General features: G+C 36.0%; 1 protein-coding gene across 5 annotated transcripts; it reads right to left on the bottom strand.

Moving 5' to 3' along the window:
- Window positions 1-422: 422 nt before the first annotated feature.
- LOC149194688 (uncharacterized) lies at window positions 423-10,333 on the bottom strand. Of its 5 annotated transcripts, XR_016254556.1 has the most exons (7): window positions 10,003-10,332; window positions 4,507-4,803; window positions 3,781-4,417; window positions 3,466-3,665; window positions 3,141-3,391; window positions 1,691-3,050; window positions 423-900 (listed from the first exon to the last, which is right to left on the bottom strand). XR_016254556.1 is itself a non-coding variant. In XM_089405131.1 (6 exons), exons 2-6 carry the CDS (start codon window positions 4,788-4,790, stop codon window positions 2,206-2,208), a joined length of 2,217 nt encoding a protein of 738 aa, XP_089261257.1. In that variant the 5' UTR covers window positions 4,791-4,834; window positions 10,003-10,333; the 3' UTR covers window positions 1,644-2,205. The 5 variants fall into 5 exon arrangements, 4 of the variants coding, with proteins under 4 accessions (XP_089261257.1, XP_089261258.1, XP_089261259.1 ...); XM_089405131.1 differs by lacking the exon at window positions 423-900 and having other exon boundaries at window positions 1,644-3,050; window positions 4,507-4,834; window positions 10,003-10,333; XM_089405132.1 differs by lacking the exon at window positions 423-900 and having other exon boundaries at window positions 1,644-3,050; window positions 3,141-3,346; window positions 10,003-10,333.
- Window positions 10,334-18,082: the final 7,749 nt, after the last annotated feature.

Genomic DNA, 18,082 nt, shown 5'->3' with positions numbered 1-18,082 from the left:
TATATATATATATATTGATGTTTGACAAGAGGGAGATTCCATCGCAGAACATCAGAGTCCATAACTGTTAACATTTAAACCCCCAGTGATGGATCCAATGTATGTTGGTGTATCAACATCTTAATGAATGTATTAAAGAACGGGAATGTATCATATCAGACTGCATCGAAAATGAAACAGTTGACATTATCAATCATAAAAGATGGCACTAATCATAACAGAGGATGGTGCCTCTATTGACCAGTTTTTTAGCTCGACAAGAATAGTGATGACATTAGAACAAACATGCCTGTAGGGAGTGCTAATGCATTTTTACTTCATGTTCAACATAGGACATCAGAATTTAGGCCAAAGATGGCTCCACAAATAATGTGATCCTCACGGAAAATCTTCTAACGAAACTGTTTACTAGCAATCAAAGCTTTATTTGCAGAGTTTTCTTCATCAAGGATATGTATATGTATACAAAGGAAACATCCACTTGACCCAGTTTCAAATGGGATGTCAAAGAATTGTCGCTCCTTCAAACACTAAATGTCTTGTTATCCAAAGATGGTGAACCCTAAAAAATTGATCCAAGCTGTAGAAGTTTCTTCAAAGAACATAGATCAGATCTCACTAGTGGAGTACAATGAAAAATGACAAACATGACAATGTTCAATCACATCATATTGATGATCGTTTATAATGATAGAGAATCAAATAAGTGCACATTTGAAACAGACAAACACTTATCTATTGAAAATGAATTTATTGCCCAAGAACAAGAATGTAGTAGAGAGAAATTATTGCTCAACACGTTTTAATATTATACTATATTACTACAATAACCTTTTGAGCACACTTCGGCAGATTTATTTTTAGTGTTGCTTCGTGATGTGCGAAGGCTGCAACTAAAGCCTGAAATTGTGAGATGAATTAGCAGAAGTACAATTCCGTTAGCTATAAGTATCAACAACTAAGAATACTTCAAATTTGCAATCACATAACTGTAGATATCAACAGTAAAAGTTAAAACTGTGGTAGCATGACAGAGATAGAAAACATAATATTTATTTTAACTGCGATACCCATGAAGCGAATGAACTTGGTGACAAAATTCTGACTGTACTCATTCCTTAGTTAACTAAAAGAGACTCGAATCAAATCAAATTATTGTAATATGCAAGGTAAACTAAAGAGTAGGAAATACTTTTACACACAGGAACAAAGACAATTCTTAAATTAAGTGAAACTCGTACACTTTTAAAAATATTCAATCTTGGCAACTCTACACCAGCCATTAGTTTTACTAACATTTGATGTAACAACAGTTGCCATACCTCCCAGACAGGAATGACTTCAGAAAAGATGCATTAATACAATGCTTTTACTGTACAGAGATCAATGTTTGCGTATTAGATAGAATTTTTTTAGTTCTTCTGAAAGGGTGTAATTAAGAGCCCACTTTTTTTCAATATGCATTGGAAAACTACACAAAAAATATGCAATCTTGCATATATATGTGTCATTGCTTCCCTCAACAGAATTACATGCACAGTTTCCAAACATGCTTGCAAGCATAGTGAGACAATGAACATTTTCTAGGAAACCGAACTACAATATACTTTCATAAACAACTCTACCTCAACAATCTTTGGTGGTACAATCAATTGAAAAAATATACATTAATAAATCAGAAAAGACTTACAGCTTTGGCAATTAAATACAAGATCAAAATTCTCTGCTAGTAGACATCCAAATATGACCAATGTAAAAAAGATGTACTTTGCTAAAGCTAGGAGGCAAACCTATAGAAAAAACTGCAGCCAGAGTGATGTCCGGAGTCACTATAGGGAAGTTCAATCCAATGAATGGTTTGATTTTCCCTGTCAACAACCATCGAGAAACATGTACTTTTAACATAAACAACATCAAAATCACTTCCGAGCCTTCTAAAGAAAAGCTTTTTCTCTCTTCAATATCTGCCATTCCTCTTTTAGAAGCTGAGAAAGATTTTCCCCTGCTTCAAAGTCTGCTCATTACCATCATCGATAAAGTCAAAATCCATTATACAATTTGTGTTAACATCCTTCACAAGCTTGTCAACTAGATCTTTCAGCAACCCCATCAAGAAACCTGTACTGCTTACATACACAACATCAAAATCATTTCAGAGCCTTCTCAATAAAAGATTTTTCTCTCTGCATATCTGGAATGTCCCTTTTAGGAGCTTACAAGTCTCTTCCTCCGCTTTGATGTCTGCTCATTACCATCATTGATGAGGTCAAAATCCATTATATAATTCTCATTAACATCCTTTACAAGCTTGTCAACTAGATTTTTCAGCAATAATGCCTTTGACAAATTTTGTGGAGGTTGAGACATTATCATTTGCAATTTTCTGTTGCATTCCTCAAAAATTTTGACACACTTCCAACCATCGCAGTCATCATCTTCAATTTCAGCAATGTTTTGCTTTGTACTTTTATCATTGGCATTTACAACACTATCTTCTTCAACACCATTGTTACATACCACAAGATTAGATACATTGCTTAGCCAGTCGAAATTAATATCTTGTCTAGTTAAATTAATCATTTCCTTGGGGTCCTGCATGTCCCCCCACAACGTGCTAACTTTGATAACATGCTTACAAAAGTTGCCTCTCAATGCCCATGAGCAATTACATGAACTGAAAATCTGCCCAAAAAACAACACAAGGTATCTATTCGATGATGACTGACTCTGAACCCAGTATGCATTTTTAATGTGCTCATCCCGAACACAATGGTCATCAGGAATTCTTTTTGCTTTGTCTACAGATGTTTCATACATGTGCCCCAACCTATAGTTATTTACAAGACTAGAATTTTTCAGAGAAGCCATGTTCCAGTAACATAATTCCACCCTTTTTAGTAATGTGAAGATCAACCAATCCATTCTCTGTAGAGACTTCTTTCTACGATCACAAAGATATTTTCTTTTCAGAAAACAATGATAGGATTCAATTGAACAGTTTGTTTCTTGGTTGGCATGACAGAAATTTATGTAACATTTTGCCCACATATCTGCAACAATTATCAAATTTATCAAAATCTACCTGAGACAACAAATGATTCATAAAGTAATGCACTACAAATCCCAGAGTAGATGCTTACGGAATTTTTCGCCCACCATCCAATTTGTTGAAAAGTACTCCAAGAACCGCTTCTCTTCTGCAAAGTCAATATAGAATGCATTCATAGCTTGGGATATCGCATCTGGGTCATGACAAGAATTCATGATGTCACCCAACATTATAAACATCTTTCGAGCATTCTTCCCACAAGTGGCCAACTTGTCCATATTCTTCAACCATGCTCTCCTAAAGTGCCATACGCAGAGCAAAACTCGAGATCCAGTTATAGCACTACAACAAATAAGACACGTTTTATGAAGTATAAACAGCAATGAATTGAGCAGGGCATCAATTATAATGAATACCTTAATGCATCAATGTCAACCAATGCATCATCTGTCATGAAGGCATTTATTGTCCATGTAGGTTGAACTTGTCGACCTCTCTCCATGAGTGCTGGTAAACACCGTAAGATGTCTGACAATCTATTCTGTGATGAGACAACCCATGCAACAGGAAGAGCATTCTGTTGTGTGTCAAACACGAGCAAGGTGTACAATTGATACTGCATTAACAAAATTTCTATGTGAATAGTTAAGACAAAAAAATAAATCGCTAGCACCACTGATTATACATATGCACCTTATTCGGTTCCCTAGAACGTTGCCATGAATACTCACCCCATATTTGTTTGTCCTGAATGTTGAGTCCATGGCAATAAAACTATTGTGTGAGAATTCAACCATCTTGCTCAACATCCACTCTGTCTGAATGCCAATAATAAATGGCATGTCTTCGGCATCTGGCCTTTGGAAGAAAAAGAATGACTTGTGCTCATGTTGGTACCATAAGTTAACACTCGTCGAGTCATTTTTGTGTAGTTGAAACTTAGCTTTGGCCAAACGATTACAAATGTTGATGATGTCCCTCTGCAGCAAATGTCCATCCTGAATAATTTTTAGCCCAACATCATATCTGCCCTCTGCCACCTCCAAAATATGTTGCTCATAAACCACTTTGATTGGCAATCCCAAATTATACATCGCCTCCACTGATAACACCATTTCTCTTGGAAGTCGAGGTGCATTCCTAGCACTCAGATCACCAGACTTATCCAATTTCCCATGACATGGCCAGCCATTCTTATCCTCATGGACATATGCGTTGTATGTAATTATGGCAACCCCTGGTCTGGCAATCATTTCTTTCACAATGAAATGGCACCCACATCCTCTCTTTTGAATATTTTGCCGCCGCTTTCTTATAGGAGGATCCGGTTTGGTCCTTTTATCTTCCGGTCCATAAGAACAACGATAGCTGAATAGTTCCAATTGTCTACGCATCAGATTTAACTAATTCATATAAATCAACACAGTTTTCAACAAATCTAATACAATGTTACTTACACAGAATAAACATTTGATCTTGAAACCCTCACACTGGAATTATCAAGGACCTCATATGATCTTGCCTGATGCCGAATAAACTTACACGGTGCATCAGGATTCATTTCTTCCCCCTTGATGAAGTCTAGTAATCTGGAATATGGAATGAGCGCAACACGGTCAAGAGAATTATCCGTTCTAAGAATTTCACTCCACATCAAATCAGTCTGAGAAAACACTTTCTTCCCACTTAAGTCTTGTACTTGTTGATCCAAAATAAAACACCACTTTGACCTCCGCCCCATTGTGCTTGGTATTCTACATAAGAAGCCAACGAACACTTAATCACCTAAGTAACAATCAGATATGGACATACATAAATGAATGTGCCATACAAATATAACAAAGTGGATATTTGTCTAAGACATCTCAGTAAGGAACCTATAAATATTATCAACAAACTATCGTTACAATAATAATATAATTGTGGTAATTAAACATATAAAATAAAAATTAATTTAAACAAATGGCATAATTAGTTTTATCTATTGTGCTTTTAGACTAGAACAGCATTGTATATTTTGTTTTTCCAATGTTTCAAACAGTATCTCCGCACATCATCAAGGAAAGAATGAATCATACATTGGTAAACCCAAATATTTTTCCTATAATAAACCAACAAAAAACATGAATAAAAGCTTATGGTGGTTTTTGCGAGACACGATATTGATTAATACAATGAATACAAGGATAAGGAGAGAAATATTAGCATAAAAAACAAAACCAATGATGTACAGTTGAAAGACAGCAGAAATTGAAAATGACAGTGATGTAATATAACTGGCAACAATTAACAATCAATTCATTAATGGCAGCAATAAGATTACAATTAAGCTCCCTGTAGATTCTTCCAGTTAATCTCTAATTTTTGTGCAGTAATCTCATATACCAGTCCTCAATGAACTCTCTCGTACTCTTATTCTTAAACTAAAACAGGACTTTGCCGTCTGCCTCTATTACATCAGTTGACTTGAACAGCATAATCACCATATGTTAAGGCGCAGAAGTCATGCATGACTAACCAACAGAGAAGAAGATGATATTAGAGGGAACAGATGTTATGAATTAAACTAGTAACAATCTCGTAAGGATGGACCCAAATTAAAAAGCATAGTATCTCTAAAGCTCTTAGCAGCATCAAGAAGTTCGTTGATTCTTCAAGGCAAGCAGCATGCTTCTCAATTGCCCCTGACCCATCATAGTTCACACGGGATAAGAACAACAAAAAGGACTTGGATAGAGCTGGCCTTGAGTTTCCTTTAACAAAGCTGCTCAGCATTACCCACTTTTCAAAATATAGTGTTATCCCTTCCAAGAATCCTGTGAAATAAGATAAGGAACTGTTCTGTAGTATATAAAGAATGACCATCAAATCAACAAATTAAATCGCATAATGTGGAAAGAGGAATTACTCCTGTCTACAATTAGAAAGAGCAATTGATTAGTTGGAAGAAGTTTTCTGATGTACAAAGACATATAAGCTTCAAAGAATTTCATGTTTGCTTAATTTGTCGGCCACCAGAGATTACGACATCTTTCCCCGATGTCAACTTTGGTTGGCTATTACATTTTATCCTTCTCTACATTTAGTGTTCTAAGTGTTTCTAAGAATTTCCATGTAAAACTCATATCCTTATAGATTATTTTGCTTCAGAATGAGTAAATTAACTATATATCGCTTTGCACAGGAGCTCATCCTTTTCTTTCCTAAGATGAAAGGGCTTTCCTTATCACATTCTCCATCTGCAGATCCCTTTATCTTGCAACTAAATATGTGAAGGATAGACAGACTACTACATCTACAGGTACCTTAACAGATTTCACTAACAGAAGTCCGAGCATCTCATCTGCAATGGATCCTGAAAATTGTAGTGTACATTTCGCACTAGCTTCTCACAATACACCCATCCCCTGTTTGCTAGCAGCATGTGTAATGTTTCAAAGACACTTCCATATACCTAACACACGTGGATGAGAATGAGGCCTCTCACTTTCTGTGACAGATTACATGTGCTGGTTAGCCTTCCTTGTGTTGACCGTTGCCTAGGTCTAGAGATATGAGTGCAGTTTTCCTTTTTCAATGTCTAGCACCTAAAGGAGGTCCTTGACCCCTTGGTCTAGATCATCAAGGGGTCTTTGGTAGGATTTCTTGGGTTTTTCCCTTTGACATTTCTTCCTAGCTGGATCAACCTTGGAATGCATGCTTAAATGTGAATCATTTGATCCTTTGGTTAGTTAGAGATGCCTTCAAGAGGTCTCCAACTCTCTGAAATCTGTTTGAAAATAGACACAATGGCTTGTTCAAATCTGATCTCCCACTTACTTGGCAGAGGTGACTCTCTCCCACATATCAGCCTAGCCCTTGGAAGCAAACCCTTAAACCGGTGAAAAACCTATGGTTTGTCGACAACTTCTCAATCTCTCTCAAGTGTTGAATCTACGTTGAGATTTGTGCCATAGATCTCCCTAATCTCCTTCTCAAGCTCTTGGGTTGCTTAGGCCCACTGTCCCTTCCATGTTCCAACCCTCTACCATTTGAAGTTTCCCTCACAAACCTGCTCTCTCTAGAGTCTATGTATTTGGTTTCTATCCTTTGTTGAATCAATTGCTTTGTATCTAGGATTTCCTCACTCCACACCTAGTGTTCCCTTGGATTTTATTCAATCACACCTAAAGGGAGGTTACCAACACAATCTCATGACTCAGACCACACTTGATCTTCCATTTTTGGTATTACCGTGTTTGGTTAATTGCATGGTTGAACTTATTGTGTAGAAAAATGCTTCATTTCATAATGCGATTTCCAAGAGTTATGTAGGAAGAGCTACGTTTTGGAGCATTGTGGGAGGATCAACTTTTATGGCTCCTCATACAGGTGATTTAAATCTTCTTAGCCTATGTGATATCTTTCTTTTCTTTCTCCTCGTTTCATTTTCTTAGCTTAAACACATAGTGGGGTAAACCCAATTTACTTTCTAGTTCTATTTCTCATTCTAGTTCTTACAAAACTTTTGGAAACCTAAATGAAGTACCTTTATAATCAACCACATTCCCAGGTTAACATTAACCTAGATTTAATCAAGTAATCATGGCTTATTATCAACAAAGAGTTCCACAAGGAATCCACCTAGGACGGATTAATCCTTTTACAATGCAGCAATATTGTTCAAGGATTCAAAAATCATATTGCTTTATGTCCTCAACCTTACCAAATACGCAAGCAAGAAGATGGTTCATTCTATCTAAAGAGATGTTTTTTCCCATGTTTTGGGGATAAAGCTTTTAAGGGGTGGGGAGTGACTTGTAATATAACTAGGGTATATTATAATTATTGTCATAATGTTATAAACAGCTATTATGCAATAATATCCATAAGTTAAAATGCACATTCATGTTGCAATAAATGATACGTTATCCCTTTTTCCAAAAATAGTATGACTTATCACCCCGACATGTATTTAAAATTTTAAATACATGCCACTGTATCTCAAATTCTCAATTCATTAATCCCATATAAGGGACTCCTATTAATCAATATCTATTTATTTTAACATTGATAGTATGGCTCTCTCTTCATGGATGATGATTCATGAAGTAAACAATCCAGTTTGCCTCATTGAAACCTTCCCCCCACCTGCATTGAGCTTATTCAACACAACAATATGGCAATAAAACAAATTACTAGAACCCTACATAGAGATTCCCTCCAATAGTTCATCAATTTCCTAAGGGCTCCATTTACAACATTTAGCTCCTCGTTGTTCAATTTGTCACATATGTAAGCACTGCTGAAGTTCATAAACATGGCCTAGTAACCATTTTAAACACAAAACAACATGACAAAAAGCTCAATTCAACCTTGATTCGCTGAGGATGCATTGCATTCCATAACACAGTGACCACCCTTCCTGATGATGGGTTCACATGCCTTTTTACCAATGCAGCACATCATGATAAAATAGTATGTCTATACATTCAATAACACCCCCACACTCCACGCTTGAACTTCGAAGAAAACATTAACTAACTCATTATATTAGAAACTGGTCATGCTAAGGCTTTTGTGGTGAAGGCAAGTCTAAAGCTTATAGACTTCATGTTTCAAACAAGAATGCGATCAGCGATAAGGCTACCAACATACCCCCACCGAAGACTAAAACTAGAACCATTCGCCTTACTGGGTAAACCTAATACTTTAACCTATAAGATTGCGTTATGGTGCTACTACCACCAAAAAGACACTCATAACTCGGAAGAATATCATGCCTTCTAAGATAACAGAGAGGAAAAAAATACTTTAACCTATAAGATTGCGTTATGGTGCTACTACCACCAAAAAGACACTCATAACACGGAAGAATATCATGCCTTCTGAGTTAAGAGAGAGAAAAAATGGGTCAAACCAACCCATAAATTGAGAAAACAGAGAAACCAAAGACCACCATCATAAAGGTAAAAGCCAAGCTCAAAATTTACCAAGATTCCTTTTTTAATCGTTACTCTTCTGAGACTAAGTGTCTTCTCAGAAAAGAAAGAAGCAATGCAACATGCATTGGGCTAATGGTTCAATCGGCTGAGCTAACACTTATGACAACGATATATTTTTTCCTTCCTTTAGAAAAGCACGGGTGTGCGCCCACACGAATAGGAAAGCATATGTTTATTCGGTTAAAGCGGACATTCAAGAGTGAAAAATAAAAAGTTCCTCTACCATATATTGTATTTAATTTCGGCCATAAAGAAAATTCCTCTGCAATTTCTGTGTAAATTCAGCTGTGACATGCTTGCCTTAAAGCCAACTAAAACGCACTCACGACGTACACCTCGAGAAGGCAATATAACGAAAATCTATGGCAGCAAAACTTTATAATTAAGAAAAAAAAATTGCAAACTTTAAACTCGAATTTCTTTCCTAACACCTCGAACAACTAAACCCACTTCTCTGTTCAGACTTCAAATGCGAAGAATATTCACAAGACTTCAAAATATACAATTAGAAATCAAACTTCATTTACTTCTCTTCTCTGCTCTGAACACAAAATGAATATCAAGCATCGAGTTCTGCTCTATAAAGCAAGAGCAAAGTAACCTCTGATCATTTCTATGCTATCACATCGAATGCAAGAAAAATCTGAACACAATTTCTCTACTAAGACCTCGAAAGGAAATAAGCATTTAACTAAAATTACTTATATGATAAATGCACACAAATTCAAGGAACAAAGTATGTGATTAGACTCTAATTCTAAGCAACAACTACACTCCTGGCTCCAGAGATTATATATAAATTAAACAGAATTATTTAGCCCTAAAAAAATAAGAAAAAACAGCCATCAAACATCTTTCTTTAGCAAAACAAAACAAAAATTCAAAAACCCATTCAAAATCCTACTTGACATAACAGTAAAAAAAGCTCAATCCAGAATTAGCTTGAATTTTTTTTCAAAATCCTCTTACCTAATACACAGTGCAGGCGCCTCCTCCCACCTTGAACCCTAGTTCTCCTCCCAGCCCTATAAAATTCTCGTCACCGCCCCCTCCCTGAGGCCGAAGCCATGGTCGAGGTAAAACAGGCAAAACAGAGAAAATTTGCTCACGTTCGGACTTTGCTCGGGTTCGATTTCCCCGAAAAAAATTAAAAACAAATAAAAAAATCAAACCATTCCGTAAGTTATGGTTGACTCCCCTGAAAGAAATGTTACATAAACATCAAGGAAAAAATTAAAACAAAGGTACAGACGAAGAAATTACTCGAGCTCTTTTAATTTGAGAGTATGGAAGTTAATTAATTAAACAAGTATGGAAGTTCTTAAGATCGGACCCAAGTCAAACATAGCAGATGAAATTTAGGAGTCTTTAGTGTATTGATCGGTATTAAAAATTTTGTGGTATTTTATTTAAAGTATGGTTTTTCGAATTTATTTTATTTTTTAAATACATAAGTTTCATAATTTTAAGAAAGAGTTTGGTAATTGTTTTTAAAATGTAAAAGAATATTTATATTTTTTAATTAAAGATAAAGTAAAAAAAATTAGGTAGAGTCAAGAAGTCTTTCTAATGTTTTTATCTCAATAAATATTAATTGTTTTTTATTTTGATTTTGATAATTATTATTTTTTTAATTTTAGTCGAAATTTCACAGAGATTTTTAAAAACTTGAGTTTAAATTGCTTAATCTGCATAATTAGAGTGTTCTAGAAGTTTTCAAGGGGGCTAAATCTATTTATGCATTCAAAAATGTAATTTAAACAACAAAAAATCTTGAAATTTGCAGAATTGATGAATTCCAGTGAAAAAGGGTATTTCCTCTATAATTATTGCATTTACAAAATGGTTAATTTTTTTATTTTTTAAAGGGCTAATGTTGTAAATATTAAATTTTTATTTTTGGGGTCACATTTTGTAAATGGATTAAAATGGTATTATTTTTTTATTATATTTTGTAAATGACTAATTTTTCATATTTTGGGGGATTACATTTTGTAAATGGATTAATTTTTCATATTTCTTAGTAAAAAAAATTGTTAATTTCCATTTTTTAACCAAATTTTATAGAATAAGATTATGTTATTTTAAAAATAGACAAAATTTTATAAAGACTATATAAAACTAACCTGCATCCATATTAATTTTGGAGATCTACCATGCCTCTAGAGGGACCAAATCAGGTGCAAACCTCTTTCAAAGTGAAAAATAAATCTCTTGAGGTGCAAACCTCTTTTACAGTGAAAAAATATTTGAGACTTTTTTCAGAGCATTTTTTCAAGTTGGTTTTAACCAAAATGTGGCAAAGATTTTTTGAAACTCGAGTTTAAGTTGTTTAATTAGAATTTGAGTGCCCCGGGGTTTTTCAAGGTGTTGAATCCATTTATGCATTCAAAAATGTACTCTAAACAACAAAAATTCACAATATTGCTTGAAATTGTTCTTGTGAAAAAAATTATTTATTTATAAATTAGACTATGTCATAATTTATATGTTAAAGATGTAAATTCAAAGGGGTCAAGTAGATATACCTTTATAAAAAGGGTTCCTTGTCCCCCAAACTAAGGGGTCCCTTACACTAATTTAATGTCTAGCTTGGTTTGGACATAAAATATATATATTATATTATTATCTTAAGATAAAGAATATTGGAGCCCTAATGGGTAGCCTAGTTGGTTGAATCCTCTCCTGCCAAGTCTTTGGTTCTCTGTCATCAGGTACGGGTTCAATTCTCCTTGGGTCCATCAGGGTCAACCTCCTACAATTAAGTTGACCGGCACGTGGCCCCTTCGAGTGGACCTCTCAAGTTTGACATGAGGAAAAATAATTGACGAGTCTGTATGAACCTCACTAGATCTATAATTGTTATGAAATTGGTGCATGTTAAGAAAAATGAGGGTGATAAAAATGTTCGCTAACAAGCAAGTTAATGTTATGATAAAAATGGCTAAAAATTCTTGTAGATTTAACTTTAAGGTCAAGCACATGACAAAAGGAAAGGGACCAAGGTCATGTATACCCCCACAAAAATAATTCAAAGATGGAGTTTCGTTGTGATTAACATGTGCAAATAAGAATTGCAAAAATAGAATTAACGATATTCTTGGTTTTAAGAATAATATCTTTGAAAGGAGAGGTATTGGAGCAAAAAGTGTATAATAAAGATATGGAATATACCATCAAATGGATAATCTAAATATATGGGTGATCACTTAGTGGATAATGCACTTCATCACTTGTGAGGAGTGTGATCACAATTGATCTTTCCTTGAGTGTGAATGGGGGTTGTTTGAACAACAAGCTAGGATTTAGCTTACACGAAGTTCTCGCAAATATTTCCTGTCTACAAGATTGATCGCATCAGATATGGTAGGAATGGAAGTGAGGGTTGGATCCCCCTTCCTATCTTGAGGTAACAACTTGTAACAACTTTGTGAACACGACTGCAACCAAGGATGGCATTATATTGGGAACAGGGCATCGAAATACCCAGTTTAGAAACAACTTCTCGGGGCCAAATGCAAAAATCAACATCAGTGAAAAAGGGCAAAGGAGTAGTCATGGATGCCTCACAAAGTGGAGCAGCCACCAAATCCTCTTGGAAACTAATTAAATGTCTCCCAAAGACAAAAGATATTCCTCGTTGCAAATTGCAACCTAATAGCATCAATAGTCAAATTCAGTTCATGAAAAAACACACCCTCATAGGAAAATTCATTGACATCTAGCCTAGAGAGAAAGATCTCATCAAATGGATCAAACATTGGTGGAAACCAAAAGGACAAGTTGATTTACGACTTGGATCCAAGGGATTTTTCACAACTATCTTTCATTCTCTAGAAGACAAGGATCAGATCTTTGAGAATGGTTCATTTCTTTGGATCAGTGGGTCTACATTTGAAGTGCTAGACTGAAAAATTCAAACCAGAAAAAATAAATATATAAAATTTCTCTGGAGTGCTAGTGTGGATCTGACTATATTCACTTCCTCAAGAATTCTAGGATGAGGAGATTCTGATTGGAATAAGTAATACGGTCAATTCCTTTGTCATGATATCAGAAGAAACCAAGCAGGGATGTTATATTGCATATGCTCGCATATGCATCTACATGGGAATTTCCAATGCCATCCCATAAGCTATTAGACTAGATCGCAAGAATGATAACTTCATATACACTTTAGATTATGAATACATCCCATTATGTTGTTGCAAATGTCACCAGCATGGACATATATTCTGAGAATGTCCCTTGAACATCACTCCCAAATCAATACAGGATGGAGATTCAAAGAACTTTGATGGGTTCACAAAAGTCTTGTACAGTAAAAAGGGTGGTCAAAGAAAAGCACCAGCAGGAACGCAATCCCAGAAAGTGGAAAATCAAAACCCATTCACCATTCTAGAAATCTTGGCCAAAGAAGGATATCTCCATGGAGCACAATTAGGTCCCATGAGGAACAACATTGAGGAATATACAGATCTAATGGCCTAGGAAATCCACATGAAACCTAGGATCATTGGTCTTGAGCAACAATATGAAGAGTCAAAGATTCAAATGGAAGGAAGATCCACTAACTAACATCATTAATCAAGTGCTTCAGGAAGTTCCCTTGGAAGAAGTAGCACAAGCCCTACAAAACAAAACACACATTTCTCTCCCAAAGAATCACATCAATCGCATCATATGGGTCACTAAACAAGAAATCCACCTCAATGCTAGCGGGAACATGCTAGAGGCTTCACAAGGAGTACACGTGGATTCCACACAAGGTGTTCTCATGATGCATGCATCACCCAGACGCATAGGAAGGAAAACAAATCTACAATCACTACATGAGGTAGGCATGTATTTGATAAATACTAGCCAAACTAGGCCCATTCTGGGCTTCTTCTCTCTTTCTAATCATTTGCAATGAAGTGCATAACTTGGAATATTAGGGGTCTTAACCAAAAGAGTAAGTAAATACTCCTTAGGTCCAAGTTGCAAGAGAAAATACCGTTATCTTTATGATGCATGAAACCAAATGCAACAGTGAAGAAATCATGTCTATTATGAGAAGATGTTGGCACAAGCTTGATGTTCTAGCCCTAGATGCCCATGGCTTTTCGAAAGGACTCCTATAAGCCTAGAATATAGATGCCATTAGACTCACCAACGGTTCTGCCACAAGGAACACACTAACAACTCATTTTCAACTTATTGAGACAAGTATTGAAGGGTATGTTACTATTGTTTATGGCCCTCATCATACAATATCTAAACAAAAATTTATGGAGGAACTAAGATACTTCAAAGAAATCACTTAGGGACGACATTGGATAGTAGGGGATGATTTTAACCTCATCACCTCTCTCCTCGAGAAGAAAGGAGGGCTAAGAAGGTTGGAGGAAGACTCCAACATATTCAAAAAAATTATAAATGCCTCTAATCTAGTTGATATTTTCTCTAGCAATGGCACTTATACCTGGAATAATCAAAGGGGTGGAATCCATCGAATCACAAGCAAGCTACATAGATATCTTCTCTCAAAATATATCATGGCAAGATGGAATGTTAAAGCTTTAATCCTCCAAGCATCAAGCTCTGATCATTGGCCCATTCTTCTTAACATAGAACATCAAAGCCCTCCCCTTTTTCGACCTTTTCACTTTGAAAAATTATGGTTGTCTCATCCTGATTTCCAATAGAAAATTCAGCAATGGTGGAAGGAAGCTCAAAGTGACGAAGGCACGCTCATGTACCACTTTCAACAAAGGGTGAAAAATATAAAATCTAGACTCAAGCATTGGTACCAACAAACTTTTGGGAATGTCCTCCAAGATAAAGCATTGTTTGAAAAGAAAATGGATCATATACACAAAAAATCATCATCAACAAAAAAACAAAAGATTCAATCAAGGATGCAACAATCTTGGGTTAAAGTTTCATGTAGTAAAGGATAATAAAGACAAGAGATTAAGAACAAGGTCATGGGACACGTATTCCAATATGAATGTTGGAAAAACTCTATAGTGGGCATCACATGTTGTTTATTATGGCTAAGGAAATTGGCAAAAGCATTGTAAAAGGCAAAGAGGCATTAATTGGCATTTAATTATGAAGATAAGGGAAAATAGGAGAAAAGGGAAATGAAGAGACACATATTTGCATGAAGAGGAAATCAGAGGGGGAATGAGGAAAAATTAAGAAAATAGAGGCATCAATGATTAAAAAAGGCATCCGAGGATTAGTGCACAAATTTTGATAGTTGAGCTTTTGGTGGTTTATCTTTTTGTCAGTTCTAGTTTGGCTCTCTCATACTCTTGCACACTTCGAGCATTCTTGGAGCACACTAGCATAGGAGAAAGGAAAGCAAAGGAAGGACAAGGAAAGAAAAGGACAAGAAAAGAAGGTTGGATCAAGCAGCTCCAACAAGAGGATTTGTAGGTAACAGGTTGCATGTGTGATTTCCTAGCTGCGATGTGAATGCATGATGCATGCATTTTTTCATTTGGTTTATTTATTGTCATTTGCATGGTATTTCCTAGTTAGATGATGGTTTCATCCTTTCCTTGGCATTTCCTAGATATCCATGGTGTGATGGGATTCATTCTTGGTTGAGCTTTGGATCACCATAGTATTTTAGATCTGAGTGAGGTGGTCTCAAGAAAATTCCCAAGGGTTGGGAGTGGAGATGGCTTTCTCTAGGAAGTCCTCAATAGGTTGGTGGAGACAGGAAAATTCCTCAAGGGATGTTGAAGGAATTCTAAGTAATCTAAGCTTGGTTTGATTTTGTGATCTTGAGACCGGTTTAGGTGAGATCACGATTGCATGAGGGTGGAGGTGGTTTAACCTCCAGAGACCCTAGTTGTTTATGTCTTGGTTTATCCCACGAGATCCCACATCCATGCTTGGAATATGGCACAAGGGTGATTGGCTTAAAGAAAACTTTGGTTCAGCCCAATCATGTTCAGGTGGTACATGGAAGTCCCTGACTTGGTTTGCTTTTTCATATGTTAATAAAAGTTATTTCCTTATTATGATTTATGAGCATATGTGTTGGTTATTTAGTGATCTTATGGCAGATTTGTCACGATTTCTATTTTGGTTATATGTTGGTTATAAGTATGGTTCTATGTTGTGTATTATCTATGGTTTTGTTCATGAATTGATAAGTATATGAATGGTTGATGAATGCATGGGCCAAAAAGTGTTATTGTGGCTACTTAAAGAGGGCATAGGGCCTTCTTGGTGATTCTTAAATGAGGTTTAGACTCTTAAGATCAAATATGCATTCATGACCTATAACTCAAATGTTTACCATATGTTTGATGAAATGTTTTTCATGGTTTGGAATTGTTAGGTCAAGTTCTTGATCAAATTCCAAATGATTGGCCTTGTTATCGTGTCATTTTTGCTCCTAGAAAGTTACACAAAGTTCTGGGTAGTGGTCTAGACACTAGCCTGAAAAAGTGGCTCAGATCCCAGAACCACAGGTACAGAACTGAGGCTTTTGGGTCATAACTACATGGAGGCAAGCTTGTGAGTGTGGTTATAGCCTCATAACCACATGGATGCAATGTCAAGGACGCAGTTGTGGGCCCAGGTTAATCAAAAAGAAATCGAGCTCAGGGATTGAGCACCTGGAATGGTTGTTTAGCCCGTGGTGGTTTGTAGCCCCTAAAGAAGGTCAAGAAGGTTTAATTTTGTGGAACCCACTTCCTTAACTAGAACTTGGAGGCAAATTCATGTCATAGTAACTCTTTTCTCATGTTTACCTTGGCTGGCCAATTATGTTGGGTAAATGTGAGAGGAGGCATTACAGATTTGTATCAGAAATTTCAAGTTCAAATACTTGGACTAGATGGGCGGGATGAGATTGTTATGCATGCATGTTAGTCGTGTGCATGCATTGTAGTGACTATGGTTGTTATATATATATAGTTGGTGTTATAGATGAGTTATCATGCATAATGTCAATAGGTGGATATCTTGGTGCCATTATGTGTGTGTGTGTGTGTGTGTATATATATATATATAGTTGGTGTTATATATGAGTTATCATGCATGATGTCAATAGGTGGATATGTTATTGCCATTATGTGTATATACATGTATATCGTGCTAACCTGGACTGGTTTTTGTAGACAACATAGCCTCCCCTGAACTTCACTAAGGTATGTTTGATTATGTTTATGCTTGAGTTTTCTAACATGGTATGTTTGTAGGAAGAAGAAGATCGTAGATGACGAGCATAATGGTGGACTTCATGTGACTCTCCTTATATATCAACTGAGCAGCATGGGAAAGTGTACTCTACTGACATAGCAGATAACTTGAGAAGTTTGAAAGAATAAATCATAATTTTCAAGCTAGATCATGATAGGATAATTCAGTCATAGGAAAGACTTGTAAGAGCCTAGGAAAAGAAAGATGAGGTCAATTCAATTATCCTTCAAAGCCTATCAGATTTGCAGAGATAGGGACAACCACGAATCAATTATGGACAAGAGGAAATGACTAATGGGGCATATGGCAACAAGTCTCAATCAGGTCACAGGTTGGACAAGGATGGCACGGTCAGAGGTGGTATATGGTTGGATAAACCTAACATGAGAGGTAGTGGTTATGGGTTATATTCTAGTTCTGGTTCAGATAGATATCATGGTCATCATCGCTATCATCCTTAAAGGAGGAGTGATAGGGTGTACTTGTCAAATGAGTTCAAGAAGGCCAAGCCTTCTACATTTTATGGAGAGCTAAAGAAACCAGAAGATGTAAAACATAACTGCTTAGGATGAAGAATTTCTTTGAGCTGCATGATTATACAAAGAACAAGAAAGTCAAGATAACTATTTTCAACCTCAAGGGAAAAGCAGATATTTGGTGGGAAGATGCGATGCATGAGTTTAAAAGACTCTTCAATAAAAATTACTTAAATGAGAGATACTATGATGGAAAGGATAAGGAGTTCTATGAGTTGAAGATGGGTTCTATGACAGACGAAGAGTACACGACTAAGTTGCTAGAGTTGTTGAGGTATGTGCCATATCTTAAGGATGAGAAGACG

Source organism: Pinus tabuliformis, chromosome 2_2 (genome assembly GCF_031772625.1).
Source record: "Pinus tabuliformis cultivar Carrire ecotype Pingquan chromosome 2_2, CPIR1, whole genome shotgun sequence".
NCBI classification, from domain to species: Eukaryota; Viridiplantae; Streptophyta; class Pinopsida; order Pinales; family Pinaceae; genus Pinus; species Pinus tabuliformis.
The sequence above is the reverse complement of the archived record's forward strand: the minus strand, read 5'-3'. Positions and strand labels throughout refer to the sequence as shown.